General features: G+C 39.8%; 1 protein-coding gene and 1 long non-coding RNA gene across 4 annotated transcripts in view; one reads left to right on the top strand and one right to left on the bottom strand.

The window, feature by feature from the left end:
* P3H2 (prolyl 3-hydroxylase 2) overlaps positions 1-19,662 on the top strand; it is a 270,488-nt gene that overhangs the window by 228,090 nt on the left and 22,736 nt on the right. Inside the window, exons 6-10 of one of the 2 annotated variants that reach the window (XM_089680152.1) lie at positions 1,996-2,085; positions 11,157-11,197; positions 12,665-12,703; positions 12,937-13,025; positions 16,872-16,999. In XM_089680152.1, coding sequence (XP_089536278.1) covers positions 1,996-2,085; positions 11,157-11,197; positions 12,665-12,703; positions 12,937-13,025; positions 16,872-16,999 — 387 coding nt within the window. The remainder of the gene's footprint in view (positions 1-1,995; positions 2,086-11,156; positions 11,198-12,664; positions 12,704-12,936; positions 13,026-16,871; positions 17,000-19,662) is intronic. The other variant, XM_089680153.1, reaches the window with a different exon arrangement.
* Positions 1-19,662, bottom strand: part of LOC149460121 (uncharacterized) — a 35,698-nt gene that overhangs the window by 1,165 nt on the left and 14,871 nt on the right. Inside the window, exon 2 of one of the 2 annotated variants that reach the window (XR_016313147.1) lies at positions 972-1,106. The exons of the other annotated variant lie outside the window; for it this stretch is intronic. This is a non-coding gene — a long non-coding RNA (uncharacterized LOC149460121). The remainder of the gene's footprint in view (positions 1-971; positions 1,107-19,662) is intronic. 2 annotated transcript variants of the gene reach the window in all.

Below are 19,662 nucleotides of genomic sequence, written 5' to 3'. Positions count from 1 at the left end.
GGGCAGCGGTTGCAGCATTGGGAACATGTTACAGGTGGAACATGTAGCATGTTCCCAAAGGTGAACTTATCCTTTAAGCAAGCTAAATGTGGTCCAGTAAAAGTTTACAGCTACTGTACAGTGTATCTAAACCCCAAAAAGACTAAAAGGTTTATTATATATATATATATATATATATATATATATATATATATATAAATATATATATCACCAGTCTGTAGATTAGCTGGCTTCATTGTTTATTTTTTTCCTTTTTTGGCTTATTTTTCCTAATTTATAATTGGTAATACTGCAAAATAAAACCCTCCTTCTCCCTGGTTGGCTATGTCCACTGTATCTACAAAATGAGCTGTATCCACTTTATCTACCTTCACTAAGGTGTACTGCAGACATGTCTGCATTTGTTCATCCCTTTTACATGGGGTATGAGGAGATGACAGAAGGCAAATAAGATTGTGTCATGCTTCCAGTTTATCTCACAAGAAGTGCAAAGGAAACTGCATTTCTAGCAAGATCAACAGGTATTTTTTGTATTTGCTGAAAACGGTTTTAACCTGAAAAGGAAAACAAATGCAGTCTCCACATTTAAGTAAGCTGCAAAATGTAACATTTTTATTCTTGGGTTTAGCTATCATTTAACTGTGCATAAGCAGAAGTTGCAGTAATCAGGTTCAGCGGTTTCAAATATGATGCAGGATTTTTCTTTGATGCTGTTGTGCATGGTCAACCCTATGTATCTTGCTGTTTTTAAGATTCCCAGTAAGAGTTACCTGTTAAAGCAGAACTATACGGAATCTGAGCAGCACAAACCAAATCTGCTATTTACCTCATTTTCCATTTTCAAAATAAACGCCCCCATCCATCCATATCTCCATGCTTTATTTTGCTGAGAAATCACTTTGAAAAACACCCCCTAGCATTTCTGGCCGTGGTCATCTTGAGTAAGGGCAGATGATTCATGTAGCACTTACTTCCTGGAATCCATCCGCCCTTAGCTCAGGTACGCAGACAGGGAGGTATGTTTAGCTAAGAAAACCCCTCCTCCCCTCCTGAAGACTGCTGGGATGCATTACATCATTTGCCTAGGCATGGAAACCAGGAAGTAACTGAAAAAGAAAAAAAAAAAGTAAAACACGTAAATATTATATTCTTTCCTATCTACTAATGCTAGCGGCTTAAGGATTAAAAATAGTCAATGTTGACTGACAGGAGAGCAAGTCTGGAGGAGTTCTGTTAGCAGGAATTCTTGGATATACTGTATCTGCAGTGGAATTCCTACTAGCAAACAGATGCACCTGCCATATTGTTACAGACGTAGATGCTTTGCAAGTAAACATGCACATTTAAATATGCTTTGTATACAGTAGGAAAGAAACATCAAAAGACATGGTCTTATACATAATTTAAATTTTCAAACCACCAGAATGTCAGTTTTTGGTAAATGCTGAAATGATCCATCTGCTGGCAGATCCAAGATATATACAGTAAGAAGCCAGTGGCTGACAATACCCACAATGCTCTATCTCTTACTAAAATACTGATGGTCCATAAAACATTTTTTGCTGTGATACCTTGTGACTGGCCATATACTTTGTTGCATTTACTAATACCCTATGATGACAAGGGTCATAGCGGGAAATAGTATAACCAATGTATTTTAAAGTGGTCAGTGCCAAAGATGTTATAAACACCTTCAGATCCTGAAATGCTGACGCTGGACAGCAAACACAGCAAAAAAAGGCACTTTAAAAGAATACACAAACACAATTACTTTAGGATCACTATATATAAAAAAACCAAAACACAGGCCCATTATATAGTAATCTTGAGAAGATTGTGCATGTGTGTTTTGTTAAGTTCAAGTCACTGGTTTGAATGTTTTTTTTTTTTTTTTTTTTTTTTTACGTCAATGGAAAGTAATGTACATGTAGGCATCAATATATTTAGTTATAAAAGGAAGTTTCCTGTTAATAGACATATGTTGTTTTTTTCCAGGACGCTGAAGAATTTGTAAGACGTCACAGACTGGAATCAGAAATCATACACATTGCAGCTGAAGGACTCGGGTTTTCATATAATGAGCCAGTAAGTGCTGAGAGATCAAAGAGTCCGTGTTTAGCAATATAGCACTTCAGCTATTATTTTTCTTTATTATTCTTACTACTTTATCTAGAACAAGCTGTTATAAAAGACTGTAAGAAAAAGAAATTGAACAAGTATTAATGATACTTTCCAGGCAAAGTTCAATTCACCAGTTGTTCTGAACTGAATTACCTCAGCCAAGGAAAACTATGCAATTCATGAATGCCGATCATTGGGATTTATGAATTGTACATATCTGCTTTAAGTGGCCTTTTTTATACTTTTCTCTCATGTAATATAAATAGTTTGGCTGTATATTTAAAGCAAAATCATGTTTTCTAGAACAGGAATAGATAGAAAATCGACCAGTGGTGATGCTTGCTTTGGTTGTGATGCCAGTGTACACTGGCATCAGCCTTTGAAGAGAAGTCCACTACTAATCACTTTTTAGAAGGCATTTGACAAATGGTGCTTGTTTCAACCCCCAAAAACCTACACCACCAGGCTGCAACCATGTGCATTGCATGTGATTGCAGAAAGATTGCAGCGCAGCTCTATTCCATTGGGGACAATCTTTGCTGTGGTGTGTAACTAGCATACACCCCCATTTGCTGCTTATGCAGCTTAAGAGGGAGCAATTAGGGGGTTTTAGAAATGCAATTCAACTCTGTGTTTTTACCACCCTCCAACCGCAAGTGTAATAGGTGCCTAAGAGAAAATTTCCCTCACTTTAGAGAGATCTTCTGTTGTGTCTACAGGTCAGGAAGTGGTGGGAAATTACCCAAATGGTAAAATTGCTGTCAAAAATAAAACCTTATAGAGGTTGTAACCATTTCCTACTCTATCCAAAAAAATGTAAAAAGTTATGGCTGTAGATAATGTTTGTTGTGAAATGCAACATTTTCAAATTAAATCAGTTTGATTATATAAATTAGTGGTGGTCAACTTACTTGATATGGGGGGCCTCAAGTGCGCCTCCTGACATTGAGATGCACATAAAATTCAGTGAATATTTATTATCAGAGGCAGCAGAGACACTACAGGATATAGTCAAAGACTCTGTGCATAGTAAAAGAGTTGGTCAGAGACTGCAGACAGGATACAACAGATGGTCAGAGAATTAGAGATGATATAAGAGACTGTCAGAGGCTGTGAACATGCTATAGGAGTTGTTGGAGACTGGGGACATGGTTCAGGAGCCTTAGACTGAAAACATATTATATGAGGCTGTTTAAAATCAGGGAAATTGGGAAACAAAGATTAGTGTCTGCAGGGGCTTCAAGCGACACACAAAAAGTGCTTAAGGGCCACATGTGGTACCTAGGCTTAGTGGCGTCACTAGGGGTGGTGTCACTGGTGCTCTAAAACATAGTTTCAACCCCCCCCCATTAATAGTTTTGGGCCAGCAGCGTACAGTCACAGTGCGCAGCCCACCCCAGCACCCAGCTAGATCTGACCTTGGTACTAGGGTTGTCACCTTTTCTTCAAGCCAATCCTGAACACTTTCGCTACGCACGCCATGGCAAACAGTGGGTGTGAGCAAATTGCTTTACCAGTGGGAGACGCTTATATGGCATGGTTAAACATAAACATTCTTGTCTTGTACCCATAAAATGTGCATAGATTGCTGTGCAACATATAGGAATCTCACAGACATCTATAGACCTCAGCACAATCATTTTTTTTAAATGGCTGGGTGAAGCCGCTGACCCTGTTGACTATGACAGGTCACCGGTAGCCACAGCTATTTGGGGCTCTCTGCACAGCCAGCGATTACCTGCAGTGATCACTGTTAGACACACAAAAACTGTGTCCAGCAACGATCACCTGCAGGTAATCACTGGCTGTGTAGAGTGAATGTCATAGTGAACAGGGCTGGCGGCTTCACCTAGCCACTCCTGCCATTACAATTTGCTCCAGCCCTAATAAATAGTGTTACTGTAGCTTAAATGTGAAAAGAGTCATTCCCTGTGCCATAACACTAGAAGACCAGCCCTGTGATAATATGTCAGGCAGCTCTCTCTCTACACTGCTTACACATATAAAATTACAACTGCTTCCAGGCACAGCTGACCCCCTTCATCCCCCCACCAGTCTCTCCCTTAACCCCCTGAGAACCCAAGCTAACTTAGTGGGTTTAGCCGCCTTCCTATGTCACCCATCCAATATAGCCATGGCCTGGCTGCAGATGTGAGCCCCACACAGTGTCAGCCAGCGGCCGGCTTGCTCCTCTAACTCACCATGTGGATGCCCTACCTACCAGTAAGTAGCGCCCTGATGGACTATCTGTGATCTTGAGTATATGCAATGATGCAGCAGGCTGTGGCAGGAATGAGGAGAGCAGGGCCAGCATATGCAGCAAGTCTGGCCAGGGGATCAAACAGAGCTATAACTGAGGAGGAGGAGAGGTGGCTGGCGGTTCTCGCACACAGACTGGAACATGGCCCCCTTCACTGTTATTAGGTGTCTGTGTTATTGAGCACCATACTACTGCCTGTGAGGACCTGCAGCCCTGAGCACCAGGTCAAAAGTTTGGGCACCCCAGCTAAAAATTTGTATTAATGTGCATAAAGAAGCCAAGGAAAGATGGAAAAATCTCCAAAAGGCATCAAATTACAGATTAGACATTCTTATAATATGTCAACAAAAGTTAGATTTTATTTCCATCATTTACACTTTCAAAATAACAGAAAACAAAAAAATGGCGTCTGCAAAAGTTTGAGTCCAATATGGGGCTTTAGTTCTCAGACCGTTATCTGTCTCTTGCAGAAAATCATCTTCTGGCTGCAGTCTCTCTGACTCCTGTATGAAATGTCCTGTCTCTCTTGGGTGGAGCCCTGAGGTATTCCTAAACCTCCATTATAAGGGCTGTGCACACCCTGCTGTTCCTCCACTAAACACAGACACTGGGTTGGAGATACCGTCATGCCCAAGACACTATGGAATCTCCAAACTATGAAGCTCCATCCAAGAATACCAAAACTTGGAGAAAAGCCGTTTTCTCCACTCAACACAAATGCTCCTTGGTTCTGCACGCAGTAAAAGTGCAAAGCCTGTGTCCTTTTGCTGACCAATTCCACAGTGACAGAACCTTGTACTGTAACATAGCATATTTCAGAAATGTAACGCATTGTGTAATTAAACAGTGTTTCATTGTGAATTGAAACGTTTTTTTCCAAAAATGCTGTGCAGTATACTACCACATACTCAGATGCGGTAATATAGCACTTAGTGAATGGAGCCCATTGTCCTGTAAAAATAGATTAAAGGATAATTTCACTTTTTGAACAAAAACATAATAAATGCCCATTTTTTTGCAGGTAAAAAAAATGTGCATTTACTATTTTGGAGTCTGGAAAGCTTTGCACCAGTGATCAGCAGTTTGATGGTGCCATGCAGGACTCCTGCAAACTGTCAGTGTATCTGTGTGCCCGTACATCCCATACAGGCAAGCAGATACAGTCTGATGGGAAGACTCCATGAACTACCACAGGGCTCAACAGCGCTGCCGCAGTTAATTGAGAACCACAAGCTGGGACTTGTAGTTCATTCATTCATAGAACACAGCATGGCCGCGCTGTTTTCAAAAAGTGACAGCTAGCACAGGGATCTTCTCCACATACTGCTGTCACACGGGGGGGAGGGGGGGCAGCAGCTGTAGCAGTGGGAACATGTAACATGTTCCACCCTAAAAATGGGTGGAACATGTAACATGTTTCCAAAATTGAACTTATACTTTAAGAACAAAATTTCAATAGTACTCCTCACATTACACAAAACAACATAAAAATGATACGTCATACGAGCATTCATCATAAATGAATAAAATCTACATCAAATAGTTCTAAAACAATAGGAGCACCCTGCTATAATAAACAGTAACACAGGAAACACAGGTCCACTAGGCCAGTTAATTTGATTTCATTTCCACATTTATAGCTATTGGAAAAACACTTTCTCTAAATCTGTTTGTCCTCAGCTCTATATTTCTAAACAATCTACTGGATGGCAGTAATTTAAACAAGTTATGGCCAGGATGGGACAGATCTGCTATTTTTTCTGCTCTGCAGAGGCAATGTGACTGATAAATTTTATCTAGTAAGAGAAATTTACAGCCCACAATTTTCTGAGTGGTGTGGATTATTTTCTGGAGAGTTAGGGGTAACAAATTAAGATGCAGTACATCAGTGCACTCTCTTTAGATGAATGGTAGAAGGTCTCTAATGACTTCTTCTCTAATGGCATTTTACCTAAGTATTCTCAGGAAGTATAAACATTACTGAGATTTTTTTTAATACCAGCATTCACATTTGTTGACCATGTTAAATTTTCTGAAATATATATTCTTTGAACATTAAGCAGAAACCCATTACACAAATTCTTCTTGCGGTGCTAGGTCAGTCTTATTATTACTGACATCTATAATCAGTTTCTTAGTTTTCCCCACTGAACTATCTTGTCAGCCTCTTTCCTATAGGGCTCCTCATCAGCTCCTGTCATTCATCCAACCATAGTGGTATCATCTGTAAATTTGATAATACTCTTGTATTATTCTTGTATTATAGCATGGAGTACAATCATAACCATACAGAGCATAAATTAGAGGGCTCAACACACAGCCTTGTGGAGAGTCTGTATTTAATTTACACTGAGAAGAAATTTATTTGCCCATTCTTACCACTTGTGATTGATCTACCAAAAAATTATTTATCTAAGAACAAATGGAAAGTGGCAGGCAGGTTCAGTTTCGGCTTTTTCTCAAATAATTAACTCTGGGGTGATGGTGTTAAAGGCAGAGCTGTAATCTATAAACAACATTCTTACATAATTTCCTGAATGTTCCAGGTGACAGCCCCATGCATTGCTAAAGTAATGGCATCTTCTGTGCTCCAATATGTTCAGTATGTGAACTGATAGAAAACATAACTGCCCAAACAACTTTTAACATATTTCAGGATCAATCTTCCGATTTGTACTTCATTAACACTGAAGTGAGCTCTATCGGCCTTTAGGGTTGGGCTTCATGTTCAAGACGAACATAAGTTCGACTCGAACATGGGCTGTTCGTGTGTTCAGCGAACGCACAAATGGTAAGGGTGTTCCACAATGCACTGCCTTTCTGATTTGGAATATATAGCTGTGTAAGAGGCTTCTTAATGAGAGTGTATCACTTCCCATACTGTAAGACATCGCTTAGGCAGTACTAGGAGTAGCATCATTAAGCAGTTCAGCGCTTAATGATTAAGCCTCAGTGAACAAAGCTGTTCTAAGCAACTGGTTCATTTGACATTCTTGTACAACTTGGATAACATAAAAAAAACTAATGTAGCGCCCTCTATGTAAATAGGATTTGTTGTTTTTTTAGTTAGAGGCATGTTAGAAGCCTGGGATGAGTCAGCCTGGGAGTTAGGTGGTGAGTTCACCTCATGACAGGCAGGGAGACTCTACAGGTCAGGGCTTCTGGAGCCCTTTCACCCTTCTAGAAATTGCTGGCACTTTCTGGAAGAGGGGAGGGGGAGTGGAGGAGATCCAGATTTGCATGTTTAGGGGAACTTGGCCAATCTCCAGGCAGGAGGCTGGGCATGGTGGCCAACAGCAACCTTTACATATGACAGAGCATGTGCAGCAGGGAAGTCAGGTGGAAGATGGAAGGAAGGTGATGGAGAGTGGAGCCTGGGAGGGGGCCCCATTGAGGGGAGCCTACCTACAGGCTGGTTGCTGGACATAAGGATCTACATGTGACCAAGTCTCCTAGGGAGGACTATATTGTTGGCAGGGAAGGAGCCAGCCCATCGTAAGGCCTGAAAGCTGCCCACCAAGCTAACAGGACAGGACAGTGTGAGCACTTCTACACCCCCTGGGCCAGAAAAGGGAGAGGGTGATCAGGGGCAAGACCCAACTAGTTCTTATCCAGCACTACTGAATTGGCAGATCTTGGAATCCCTTGCCAAGGGATATGTTCAGTTCAGCAGGGAGTGCTGTGTTTTTTTACTGGTCCACATTTATATACACTGTACAGTCTGCTAAGAAGTTTGTCCTCAAGTTTGCATTTTCTTGGGTGTTCCATATAGCCTTAGACCCCATCCAAGTTGTTAACCACTCAAAAACCAAAACAAAAACAGCTCAAGGACTGAAGGACTGTTTCACTGTATACATACTTTATGTGAAGATGTGGGAAATGTGTGTTGCCTTGCTGTGCAGAGCTTAGAGGGGACCCAATCAAATTCAGCGGGTTCTGCGGGGGTAGCTCTACACTCATTATGCAGACTAGGGGGTCTATATATAAATGTTTTCATATAAGACTTACTCAGCTTTCACACAAGATTCATCCATTTTTTCTAATTGGATTCAACTGGTCAAAATGCATCAGTCCTGGGTGACCGTTGTGTGGAAGTTGTAAACATTTATAAATAGACCTCTATTTGTTCCATATTAACCTCTTGCCATCCATGCAGTGCATATATGTGGCAGTAAAGAGGTTGGAGTTTAACATCTGCATGGGTCCATGAGCAGCAGAGACTCATTGTGTGCTCTCAGCTTAGTGACTGAGCTGTCAAAGACAGATCCTGGTCTCTAGTAATGATTGGGAGACAGCGGGACCAGTTCCCAATCAAGTGACCACTGTGTAAGCTGATCACAGTGATCATGTGATCAGACAGACCTTCCTGCCCTGAGCTTAAAATCCCAATCAAAGGGTTGCTAGGGCTGGGTGTGAATGGGCTATAATAAACTAGTCTGTTGTGTGAATTATTTTGTAGTGTTCCTAAAAAACAAACATTTACTTAATAGTCAGTATAGTGATTGATGGAAAACTCTGTAGAAACACCCTCTTATATTTTTCTTTCTCTGCCACTGTACTGTCCATGATGTCAAGGCGCTTGTAAATTGATCTACCATGCATCATTTAAAAACCACATTGTTCAATGCATATGAGTAGTCATATCCATCAAACAATAAACTCATAAAAAGTGTTCTGAAATGCCTTCATCCTTGAAGAACATAGGTAAGAAAGGAATCTCTAGACATCAGTGCACGATTTAGCTCAATAGTTAAAATAGAAAGTGTTTAGCAGAGCAGAACCTATGGTGACAAAACAGGCTTCCCCCACCTTTCTCAGAGCACTTCACAGCAAACGTAGGACAGATATTAATGCAGCATGAAAACCAAGACTTTCAGAAACAAATGCATAGTTATTGTTCCTACTTAGCTGTAATTTGTCTATCAGCAACATATTTATTATAAGAAATTATGTGACAAAAGACTTTTTCTTGCCTGTGTAAGCAGATAGGGGTGCCTATAGTTACCCATGGGTGATTATACACTGATTGCGAAGAAATTAAAAAAAATCACTGTTCTTCCACTAGCTGCAAATTTAAACCTGGGTAGATAATTCAAAGCTTTCTGATTGTAAAGGATAACATAGCAAAAATTATATATATAAAACTATTTTATAATGTATACATTAGAGAAACTGCAGAAATAAGGCTACATTAATTTAACTAAATCTATCTCCTTCCCTACCCCTTTTAATCCAGGCCAGCCATTTTTGACCTAGCAGTGCACAGTTACAGAGATCAGGAGCTGCCTTGCTCTTGTTTAAAGTGGTTGTAAAACTCAGACATGAAAAATGAACAAAGCATATCCTTCTCCAGTGTGTACCTGTCTCATTTCTGTCTGCTGTTTTGTTCCTCTGCTATCAGCATGAATCAAAACCCCCTGTTTTCTGAACTCTCAGACAAGCTTTATAAATTCTGGACTTTAAACGGATGTAGAGAAGAGAAGGTACAGATAGACAGGTACAACTCTTGTTGGAGGTTTTGTTTCATCTTTGTGTATCACCTGAGGCTAGTCAATTCATTGGGCATATGCAAGCGTTTACAACCACTTTAACATAGAACTTCACCTTGCATGAGTGAGAGAAAAGAAAGGTGTGCAAATAAAAAGGAGGCGTTCAATACGGATAGGATCCTTGATGACAGCTCTCAAAGCACAGCAAAAGACAAAAAGTTATTTCTTCAAATTTCCTGCATTTATTCTTATATGTTGGGGTTTTTAAAAGGTTCAAATCAATCATAAACATCAGACTTCTATTGCATGTTATGAAACAATTGGAGGCTCCAAACGATTTAGCAAACTGACATGCAATGTCGGCATATGCATGCTGATATTGTAGAAATGTGTACGTATTGTATATGCATGCATTAGACACCACCGCCTGTCCAATGTCAGTGAAAATAAGTCCACAAAAGTCAACTATGGTTTTCTAAGCCATGACATGTTCATGATCAGCCTAAAGTAAAACTGTACTAAAACATTCAACTAAAACTATTTCAGAAGATGCTCATATACTATTCATTGCCACATTATTTGAAACTCAGTTGTCCTTGACAATGATTTCAAGCCAATTTGTCAAATTATATCTATTGTAATGTCTGCCAAGACAGTGCAAGAATAGCAGATACCTTGTGAAATATTTTGTAGCTTTACAAACAAAACAATATGGAAATGCTGTGTCGGTTACCCTCAAGAGATTTTTCTCACACTCTGCTGGCTAAGTGGATAGTACCCTTGAATGGCAGCGTTAGGGTCATGGGTGTAAATTCTTGCTCAAGACCCTTTCTGCATAGGTTTCCTTTTGATGGTATGGTTTCTTCCCACAGTTCAAAAGCATATGATTATCCATTGTGGGCCAGAGCAATTTTTACTATTTTTTTTCTGTTTTATGCAGTCTGGGTGGGCAGCAAATGAGGGGTTAGCAAGTATGCGGCCTGATATATTTTATACTAGAATGTAAGGAAAAGGGGCTTTGTTTTCAAGATTTTCATTTTCACAAAATGGTATAAAATTAATTTGGGTACCATGTTGCATGGTCAATTAATTGTCAGTCAAACTATCACAGCACTGAAAACTGAAAAGTGGCCAGACAGGAGGCGGTGTAACATGCCAGTTCCAAAGTGGTTAACATACATATGCGATGATAGGTTCTAATGTTTTACTATAAAATGTTTGCAGTTTTGGAACCAAACTATGCTATGAATAAAACATTTAATGAATTATGAAATGTCTCTTTACAGGACTTTTGGGTTACCAGTGGAGATAGGCAAGATGAAAACAGGTATGTCTAGTAGAACCTTTCTATCAAATGTGTAGACAGTAATGTGCACTTGAACACTAACACAGTTATAACAAAGGTCCAAAGGTCCTTTTGATGAGCCACAATTCTCTTATGAATACTAATATGAGCCAAACCTCCCAAAAATGAGCTGTAGAGTTTTGAACATTCTTTTATTGTTTGCATGTCTTCTTTATATTTTTAATGATATATTTTAGTGTCACAATATCATTACTATTTACCCTTTATTTTGTGTTAATGGTGTTTTTTTTAGTTGCTCTGTATCATCCCTTTAACATAATTTTCTTCCTAAAGTACACCTTATAGCATATCTGTATACTTAAGCAGCCCTCAAAATGTACCATTTCAGAACTTTGAGAGCTCCTGGAGCCCTAAATCCTGTGGCTCTACAATGTTCAAATAAAAAATATTTTCAGCATAAACTTAAGGGCTAACTCATCCACTCAAACTCCCCTAAATCCTTGTTGTATGGTTAGAACAATACTGAATTGTGGAAAGAGGGTGAGCGAAAAGAACTTTACTATTAAAATGGCCTGGGATTTAGCATTCCTCAGTGTTTGTGAAGTTCAACAGAGGTACTACGCACTGGATGGCATCTGATTTTAATTTTTGATGTCAGTTTAGGTACCTAGATATGTCAACAGGTCTTCTTTTAACAAGTATCTTTACATTTAAATACAAAGAGGAGATCATGTTAAAGGGGGAAGGTGAGATGTATATTCGACTTTGTTCATTACAAGGCCTACTGCAATTAATTTAAAGGCTGATAGTTGAATTTTGGTCCCCAAGAACTAGGGACTTCCCTATAGACTTGTATGGGGCTAAAGATTCCCGTAATTGGATCACATCAGCAAGCAGTGGAGTGGAAGTAAAAGAACACAGAGGGGACTGTGGCTTGACACCCCATGTTCTCTTTGTACAGTAAAGTACATCTGCCCTACGAGCATAGAATAACATTTTCCTGATGCCACCCTTTAGTATTTGATCAGGGAACATTTGCAAGTCTACAGGCCTTTCCTGATTTTACCTGGTTGAGTTTGCTCAGGGAAATAATGAATCTGCTGAGATGGATTGTTCAGTCAAATTGCTATTGTTTTTGTTAGGGACAAGTGGCATCTGCATGGTTTACCCGATGGGAGCTTGCATTTCTGTTCAGTGGATGTTGATCAAAACAGTTGTTCGATAGCTGTTTACATGCACAGTTGGCTAGCATCTAATGTTTGTAAACTTGGCTGTTTTCTCTAGCTGGGATTTAATATACTGTAGGTAGTATTCATTATGGGATTTAATATACTGTAGGTAGTATTCATTATGGGATTTCATATACTGTAGGTAGTATTAATTAGCGAGGACACCAATCAGCCAGCAGAACCATTAGAACTATAATAAGGTGTTGTCAATTTAATTTTGCTATTATTCATTTTCAATGTTTATATACAATTACTGCAGAAACACATCCTTGCCTCAAGCCAGAAACCACTACTACAGGTAGTTTTATATCATTTTCTCCAAACCGTTATACCATATAGCCTATAGAGATTGCTTACATGCTAGGGTACTATGTATTTAAAATAATTGTATTTGTGTAAGGCTAATTAAGTCTATTTCCATACTTATGAATTATTACATCTTTTGATTAGGAATGTCCACACAACTAAAGCAGTTAATAGTGTAAATCTGTGAACCCTAATATTCAACACTCTACTTTTGATATCTAACAGGGTTCCATCTGGGAATGAGTTGATTGATGTCAAGGGGCTTCTATCAGGAAAAAAGGAAGTCCTAAAAATTGATAGAGAGCTCAGGGAAGGTATGTACAGGATAACATATACTACTTGAATGAGTGGTGAAATATCTTCAGCTATACAAAATAAATCAAACTGAATGCAACTGACAATTGCTAGCTGTGTTTCAGTCCTGTGATTCACATGCCCCTGCCACACCATTGTTTCTTGTTTCAGCTTTGGCGTCACCTGTCTGCTCACTAGAAAAGATTCAGCATCATCATTTGCTAATTCACTGTCCATTGGGCAGGCAGATGGCTATAGAAGTGAAATGGAAATAGTGGAGCTATTGCATTAGTTATGCAGTGTGCCAGAGGAGTGTAAATCAAAGTATTATATAAATGCTATGGTTGTCTTGTTAATGCAAACCCCCACTCTTTCCCCCAAGACTTTCTATGGTTGCAGCCCCCCCCCCCCAAAAAAAAAAAAACCTGCTGCCTTTTTTTTTTTTAATATTTTGTGCCTGGCCTGCCCCCTTCCTCTATTCTTGCCCAAGTGTAAATTATGAGACAAATATTCTTCAGCAAGGAAGCCAAAGTGAAAAAGTAGTTACTTTGGCAACAAACGTTGCTTGAGAGACCTTGATATTTCTTATTGATAAAAAAAAAGTGGCAAAAAGTTTATAAAAAGTAATCAAACACACAACACCTTATACCAATATACATACTTTAACAACATATAAGTGTCAGACAAAGTATGGATGTCCATGTGTTGGCCAAAGGTTTGCTGCATCATCACCAATCTAAGCACCTCAGATCTTGCGTGTGGTGTATGCAGCAGTCAAAGGCCAACAAGGCTTTCAAAGGCAAACTGCCTGCATATTAGTCATAATTGTGCAAATTCAATTGGCACTCTTCCTAATAGGGCCAAATTAACCAAGCACTACGGAAGACCCTCAGCGTGGTTCACGCTTTAGGTTCTCTTATACCAAGTCCTCTTGACTTTAGATGATCATGTAGGGACTTAGCCAGTCAAAAGCTACTTGCCCGTGATCAAACACAACTTGCCTTTGGGTTAGTGATTGCTCAAGGGAAAGGTGATCGTTTACCAGATTGAAACTTCAGTTCTATCCGTGAGTTTCACCCTCACAATTTTCCTCTATATCCCACCCACTTGATGAAAAATATCCTGTTGATATTCAAAATAATTAGGACTAAAAATATGGGGGATCATCAAACAAGCAGTTCAAAGAACAGTATAAGGCCAGCAGGGTATTTGTGTCAAATGAAATGCAGCATCAACAATACATAACAATACATAACAGTATATTCCAAATGTGCCACGGACAAAGACACTTTTGAAGCTCGGTTGCTGCCACCTCAACTTAACTATGGGTGATGGATAACACCAAACGGTATATAAGAACCCCAAACAGTAAGTGCATAATTACAGCCGTAGTTGAAGGGTAATGTTTTGATGGCCACACTGTCCTGTGTCACCCCTAGGAGCATTGTTGCTGTAGTACTCATTGCATAAAACAATGGATCATTACTTGCATATGTGAACTTCCATCACGGGGGTGTACAGATCTAATGGCTGGTAATGGATACTCAACACTTTACAGAGAAAAGGATAAACAGACAACAGATGAATTCAAGTAATTAGTCCATATAGTCAACCACACCAATAAATGGGTACAGGCATATATCTCCACTAAGAGTATGGTCCTTGATGTATTGAGGTGTTTCAGAGAGATAACCTAATTATAGATGCTTATTAGATTCATACAGGGTTCTCTTGAAAGTGTGGAGCCACTCATCACTGTAGAGTATGTTGTACATAATTGAAAAGTCTCACTAGTACAACAGATTATGTTTGTGATGCAGTAAATATTGTGTCTGCCTCTTACAGTGAAGCAGCATCCCTTAAAGAACCAAAGCATGCAGACAATGCAGAGTTGCTGTGTTGTAAACGCTTACGTCGCTCTCAGCTCTCTAAAGGACTGGACATTGCCATACTCCATTAAATGTTGATTAAGCAAGGCTGTCAGTCATGGGGCTGTAAAGTCCATGGGAGCGTAGCAGGTGTATTGAAAGGATGGAAGAGCACATCCAGTGGCAAGTCTCTGCATTCACTTTTTGCAGCTTGATGGGGGAAACTTACAGGGCATTTTTTCATGTCCATAGACATCATGAGAACATTGTCATCTGGTTTTGCTGTGCTTAGGCGTAGCCTAGCTTCATCAGTATGTAGGGTTTGTGTGAATTGTATCTCTTCCTCTTCTGCAGCCTCCTGTTTCCTTAAAGCAGTGTTTCTCAACTCCAGTCCTCATGGACCCCCAACAGGTCATGTTTTCAGGATTTCCATTATTTTGCACAGGTGATTTGATCAGTTTCACTGCCTTAGTAATTACCACAGCTGTTTCATCTGAGGGAAATCCTGAAAACATGACCTGTTGGGGGTCCATGAGGACTGGAGTTGAGAAACACTGCCTTAAAGTGACCAGAGGAGGTGAACCCGAAAGTCATACCTCCCAACTTTCAGATATGGGAAAGATGGACACCCTTTAACACAAAGTGTGTAAGCACACATCCCCTACAACACCTCCAGTTATGTGACCCATGAAGATTTAATAATCAAAAATAATTGGCTAAACTCAAAAGTACCCTCTTTCATCACAATTTCCTTTATATTGACTTTTTAAAACAATAATGTTATAACAAAAAAGTCTGTACGAAAGGTTTAGTGTAGTGTAGTGTAGTGTAGCACTTATGGTAGTGAAAGTAGAACTCCAGGCCAAACCTATATAGCCTTTCTCCCCATAACATCTCTACTGACTAACCTGTGTAAGAAAGATGTATGTATATACTTATCTATTTTCAGGCCACTCTGGTATGGTCACGTGATCCAGCTTCCATGTGTAAGCCACATGGCAGCTGCAGGGGAGAGGAGGAAGTGCTGGCAACAGGTGAACTTTAGAAGCTTATGGATGACGTCACTGCTCCCAGGCATAATCAGCCACTGTTGAACACGCTCTCCTCTTCTCTGCAACTGCCATTGGCTGACACCGCTGACCAGACCAGAGTGGCCTGAAAATAAGCAAATATACAGATCTTTCATACATAGGTTAGTGAGAATAGGAGTTAGGAGGATGGAAGGAGCATGTGTAAGATTAGTTAGGGACCGTTTGGAGGTATGTGAAAGAGACAGCCAGGCTCTTGATGAAGTCATATAGAAAATGGCGACCCAGCTTGTGGTGATGGAGCAGAGGGTCACAATAGCACAGCGCGGGATTTGATGGGTGAGTATATTTACTGTATGTGGTAGGCAACAATGACAGAGGTGGGGTGATACAGAAAATATAAAAATACTTTTAGATTTTATAGATTTTAATACTGTCTTCCATTAGCAGGGGAAGTACAACTGATTACAATGTATTCAGACCATCACTCTGTGCGCTTAATAATGCATTGCTTCTCACACTATGGACGTTTATCACTGTAATTATCTCTGCAAAAACCTATATCCTCTGAAATGAGCAGTGCATTCCATACCTATCATCTTTTTCCTTGTTTTACTGATATGACTGTTTTTTGACAGAGAAGGAACCACCAAAGTCTATGCATGAGGAATATACAGTATATACAAGAAGAAAATAAGCTTGTTTAAAGGCGCAAAAGCAGAATGTTCTCACTGTATTTATTGCTAAGTTACTGCATCCTTTTTCTATGCACTACTCCGATGTGATGTTTAGAAGATGTAGTGCCCTCTGGTGTTCAGATGAAAAGTTACACAGTGAATCTAATCTGCCTTATGTGTGTTGATTTTATTGGAAAAATATTTACATCCTGCTACTTTTATTGTTTATTAATGTGTGTAATGGAAATTATCTTTCTATTTTTTAATACACTTCAAAATGTTGCTAATTTTAGGAGGACCATTACTGTATAATGAAGTGAAACTTGTGCACAATTCAGAATACCTTAATGGCACTCAGAGGGTACAGCTGGACAATGTTATTTCAGAGGAGGAATGTCAAGAGCTCCAGGGAGTTGCCAATGTAAGGAAGCACTTTGCACCAGTTGTCTTGTGTTTTATAGATTTTACTTCAAAGTGTACATTCTGCTACAAAACAATTATATGCTGATTCAAAAGTAGAATAACTGATAAAGAATTTGCTATGATAGCTGACTATTACAGGAAAGGCCTGTATGCATAATCCTTGGAAATAAGGACGCTTGGAAATATTTGCTTTTAGGATTCCTGGAAGACAGATTGAAACATCTATGTTTGCTTTAAAGCCTGTACCAAACAATTTAATGTAATGCATTCAGAAGCCTTGAGTGTTTCAGATTAAACTATTTTAAAGCTCTCTATACTTTACAACACACAACTTAGCATGGGTGCCGCTTTGATAATTTTAATGAGCTCAACACTAGTTTTTCCCATCTCTAATATAAAACAGAAAATACTTTCTGACCCATGAAACGCTTGAGGTTATCTCTATTTTGTAAGAATAGTCAGTAATCTAAGCACTTGGGTGATAAACTTAAAAGGTAAACTAAGTTACAAATAAAGTACCCTATTCTCAACTAGAACAGTTGGCAGGCATCTCTGCATGTCCACGTGTCGGAATAATTTTTAGTTCAACACCCTAGAGGCCCCAAGCTCAGGTGTATGTTGCATGTATTGAGTATGTATTGACCACATTTTTTCTGGGTTGAGTGCTTTTCCCTGCCCCTTCTTGCCTCCCAAACCTTATTATTGGCTATTGAGGACAATTTTCAAAGCAATGACCCAATTGTGAGACTTACAAGGCAGGAAGGGTGGAGCAAGGCTGTTCATCAGTTGTGCTGATAAATGCATACAAGATCACCTCAGGATTTAGGGAAAGTAAGATTCTGAATTGAAAGATGGACCAATGGGACAGGTCTACTACATACAGTCACAGCACATTCACTTCCAAGGCAGGAAGGGTGGAGCAAGGCTGTTCATCAGTTGTGCTGATAAATGCATACAAGATCACCTCGGGATTTAGGGAACCTACGATTCCGAATTGAAAAATGGACCCATGGGACAGGTCTACTACATATAGTCGCAGCACATTCACTTCCAATGGCCTTCAACAGACCACAGAATATCTTCAATTTGTCTTTTTTGTTTTTTAGCACAGGGAAGAGATAAAACCCTAAGGCCCCTTTCACACGGGGTGGACTCCAACTAAGGCCCCTTTCACACGGGGTGGAATCCAACTAAGGCCTCTTTCACACGGGGCGGACTCCAACTAAGGCCCCTTTCACACGGGGCGGACTCCAATTAAGGCCCCTTTCACACGGGCGGACTCCTACTAAGACCCCTTTCACACGGGGCAGACTCCAACTAAGGCCCCTTTCACACGGGGCAGACTCCAGCAGCAATTCTGTTTCTAAGAGGGGGATCTGCTTATGCAGAGTGGACACAGACACCTCCCGTCCTTCATTATGGGAGGTTGGATGTAAACATACCGCCTGTCCGTTAACATCCAATTGCCATCCGATCTGATCTGCTGGATGGAAGGGGAAAGGATCCCTATCCGTCTGTTTTTGGTGGATCGGACTGGATGTAGGTGGGTGTAAACAGACTGTTTACATCTGATCTCTCATAGAGAAGAATGGATGTTCTGATTGGGTCCATCTAAAAAAAGGACAGTTGGACCTGATCGGAATGTTTGTGTGAAAGTTGTCTAATAAGGCTATTTCTGCTGTCTTTTTCTCACTAGATATCACTTTGCTTCCTTTGCTGGAGATTCCACAGGAAATTAGAGAAAATCTTTTCAAAGTAAACAATAATAGTCTTTTAGCAACAGGTGTCCACTCTAGATGCTTTTTCCTCAATGTTCGATCTCATGACATCTCTAAAATTGAGGGTTTCCTTTTACTTTGTCTGGTCATAATGGTCACCAGGACAAACAGAGAAGTGGGAAAGAGGAGTGGGCTTTAGGTCTGTAGGACCACATTCTGCTGCCATGCTTCAGTCAAACAGCCTTCTCTTTACAAGATGTATTAGACTTCATGCACATGGGTAGAAAAAAAACACTGCTTTTAGGGGCTTTTTTTGTATGCCTCAAATCTATTGTTGTGGTTTTTAGATTTTTATTTTAGTGCAGCATTCAGGGGCAAAAAATCATATCCCAAACCTGCATTCAGAGAGGAGCTTTGTGGCATAATTTACTCACATAAATGCACATGCTTACATGTAAATTTATTGTAGTAGCAAGAATAAATGAATTATCTTGCCAGTTAAATGAGTTTACATGCATATGCCTCTAAACTCCATATGCACATAAATACAGAGAAATATGAGGGTTTTTTATGTTGGAGTTTTTGGTCAGCACCTGACAGAAAGATCCAGCGCAGATGGAAGTGGTTTAATCAGCCCATGTAATATAATTGCATTATTATTTTTTTTTTGTTGAACACAAAATGTAACAGAAAAGTTACAGCGGATCTCCAACAACCTCAAACCCACTGTACCGCCCCATGTTTTTTTTCTTTTTTTTTGTATTTTATTTCAGCTTACAGGAAGGAATTATTTTCACATTTCAGATACCCACCTATCCAACAGATCCAGCATCATCCCATGTCCTGCCACTGCTCTGTCCCACTCCACCATGTCCTTTCTGACATCATTGAGAGGCCCGCCAGCTGATGACACACAGATAAGCATGCCCCCTGCTCAGGGGCG

This window comes from Staurois parvus, unplaced genomic scaffold (assembly GCF_062004578.1).
Source record: "Staurois parvus isolate SC_StPar_1 unplaced genomic scaffold, SC_StPar_1.0 ptg000235l, whole genome shotgun sequence".
NCBI classification, from domain to species: domain Eukaryota; kingdom Metazoa; phylum Chordata; class Amphibia; order Anura; family Ranidae; genus Staurois; species Staurois parvus.
The sequence above is the reverse complement of the archived record's forward strand: the minus strand, read 5'-3'. Positions and strand labels throughout refer to the sequence as shown.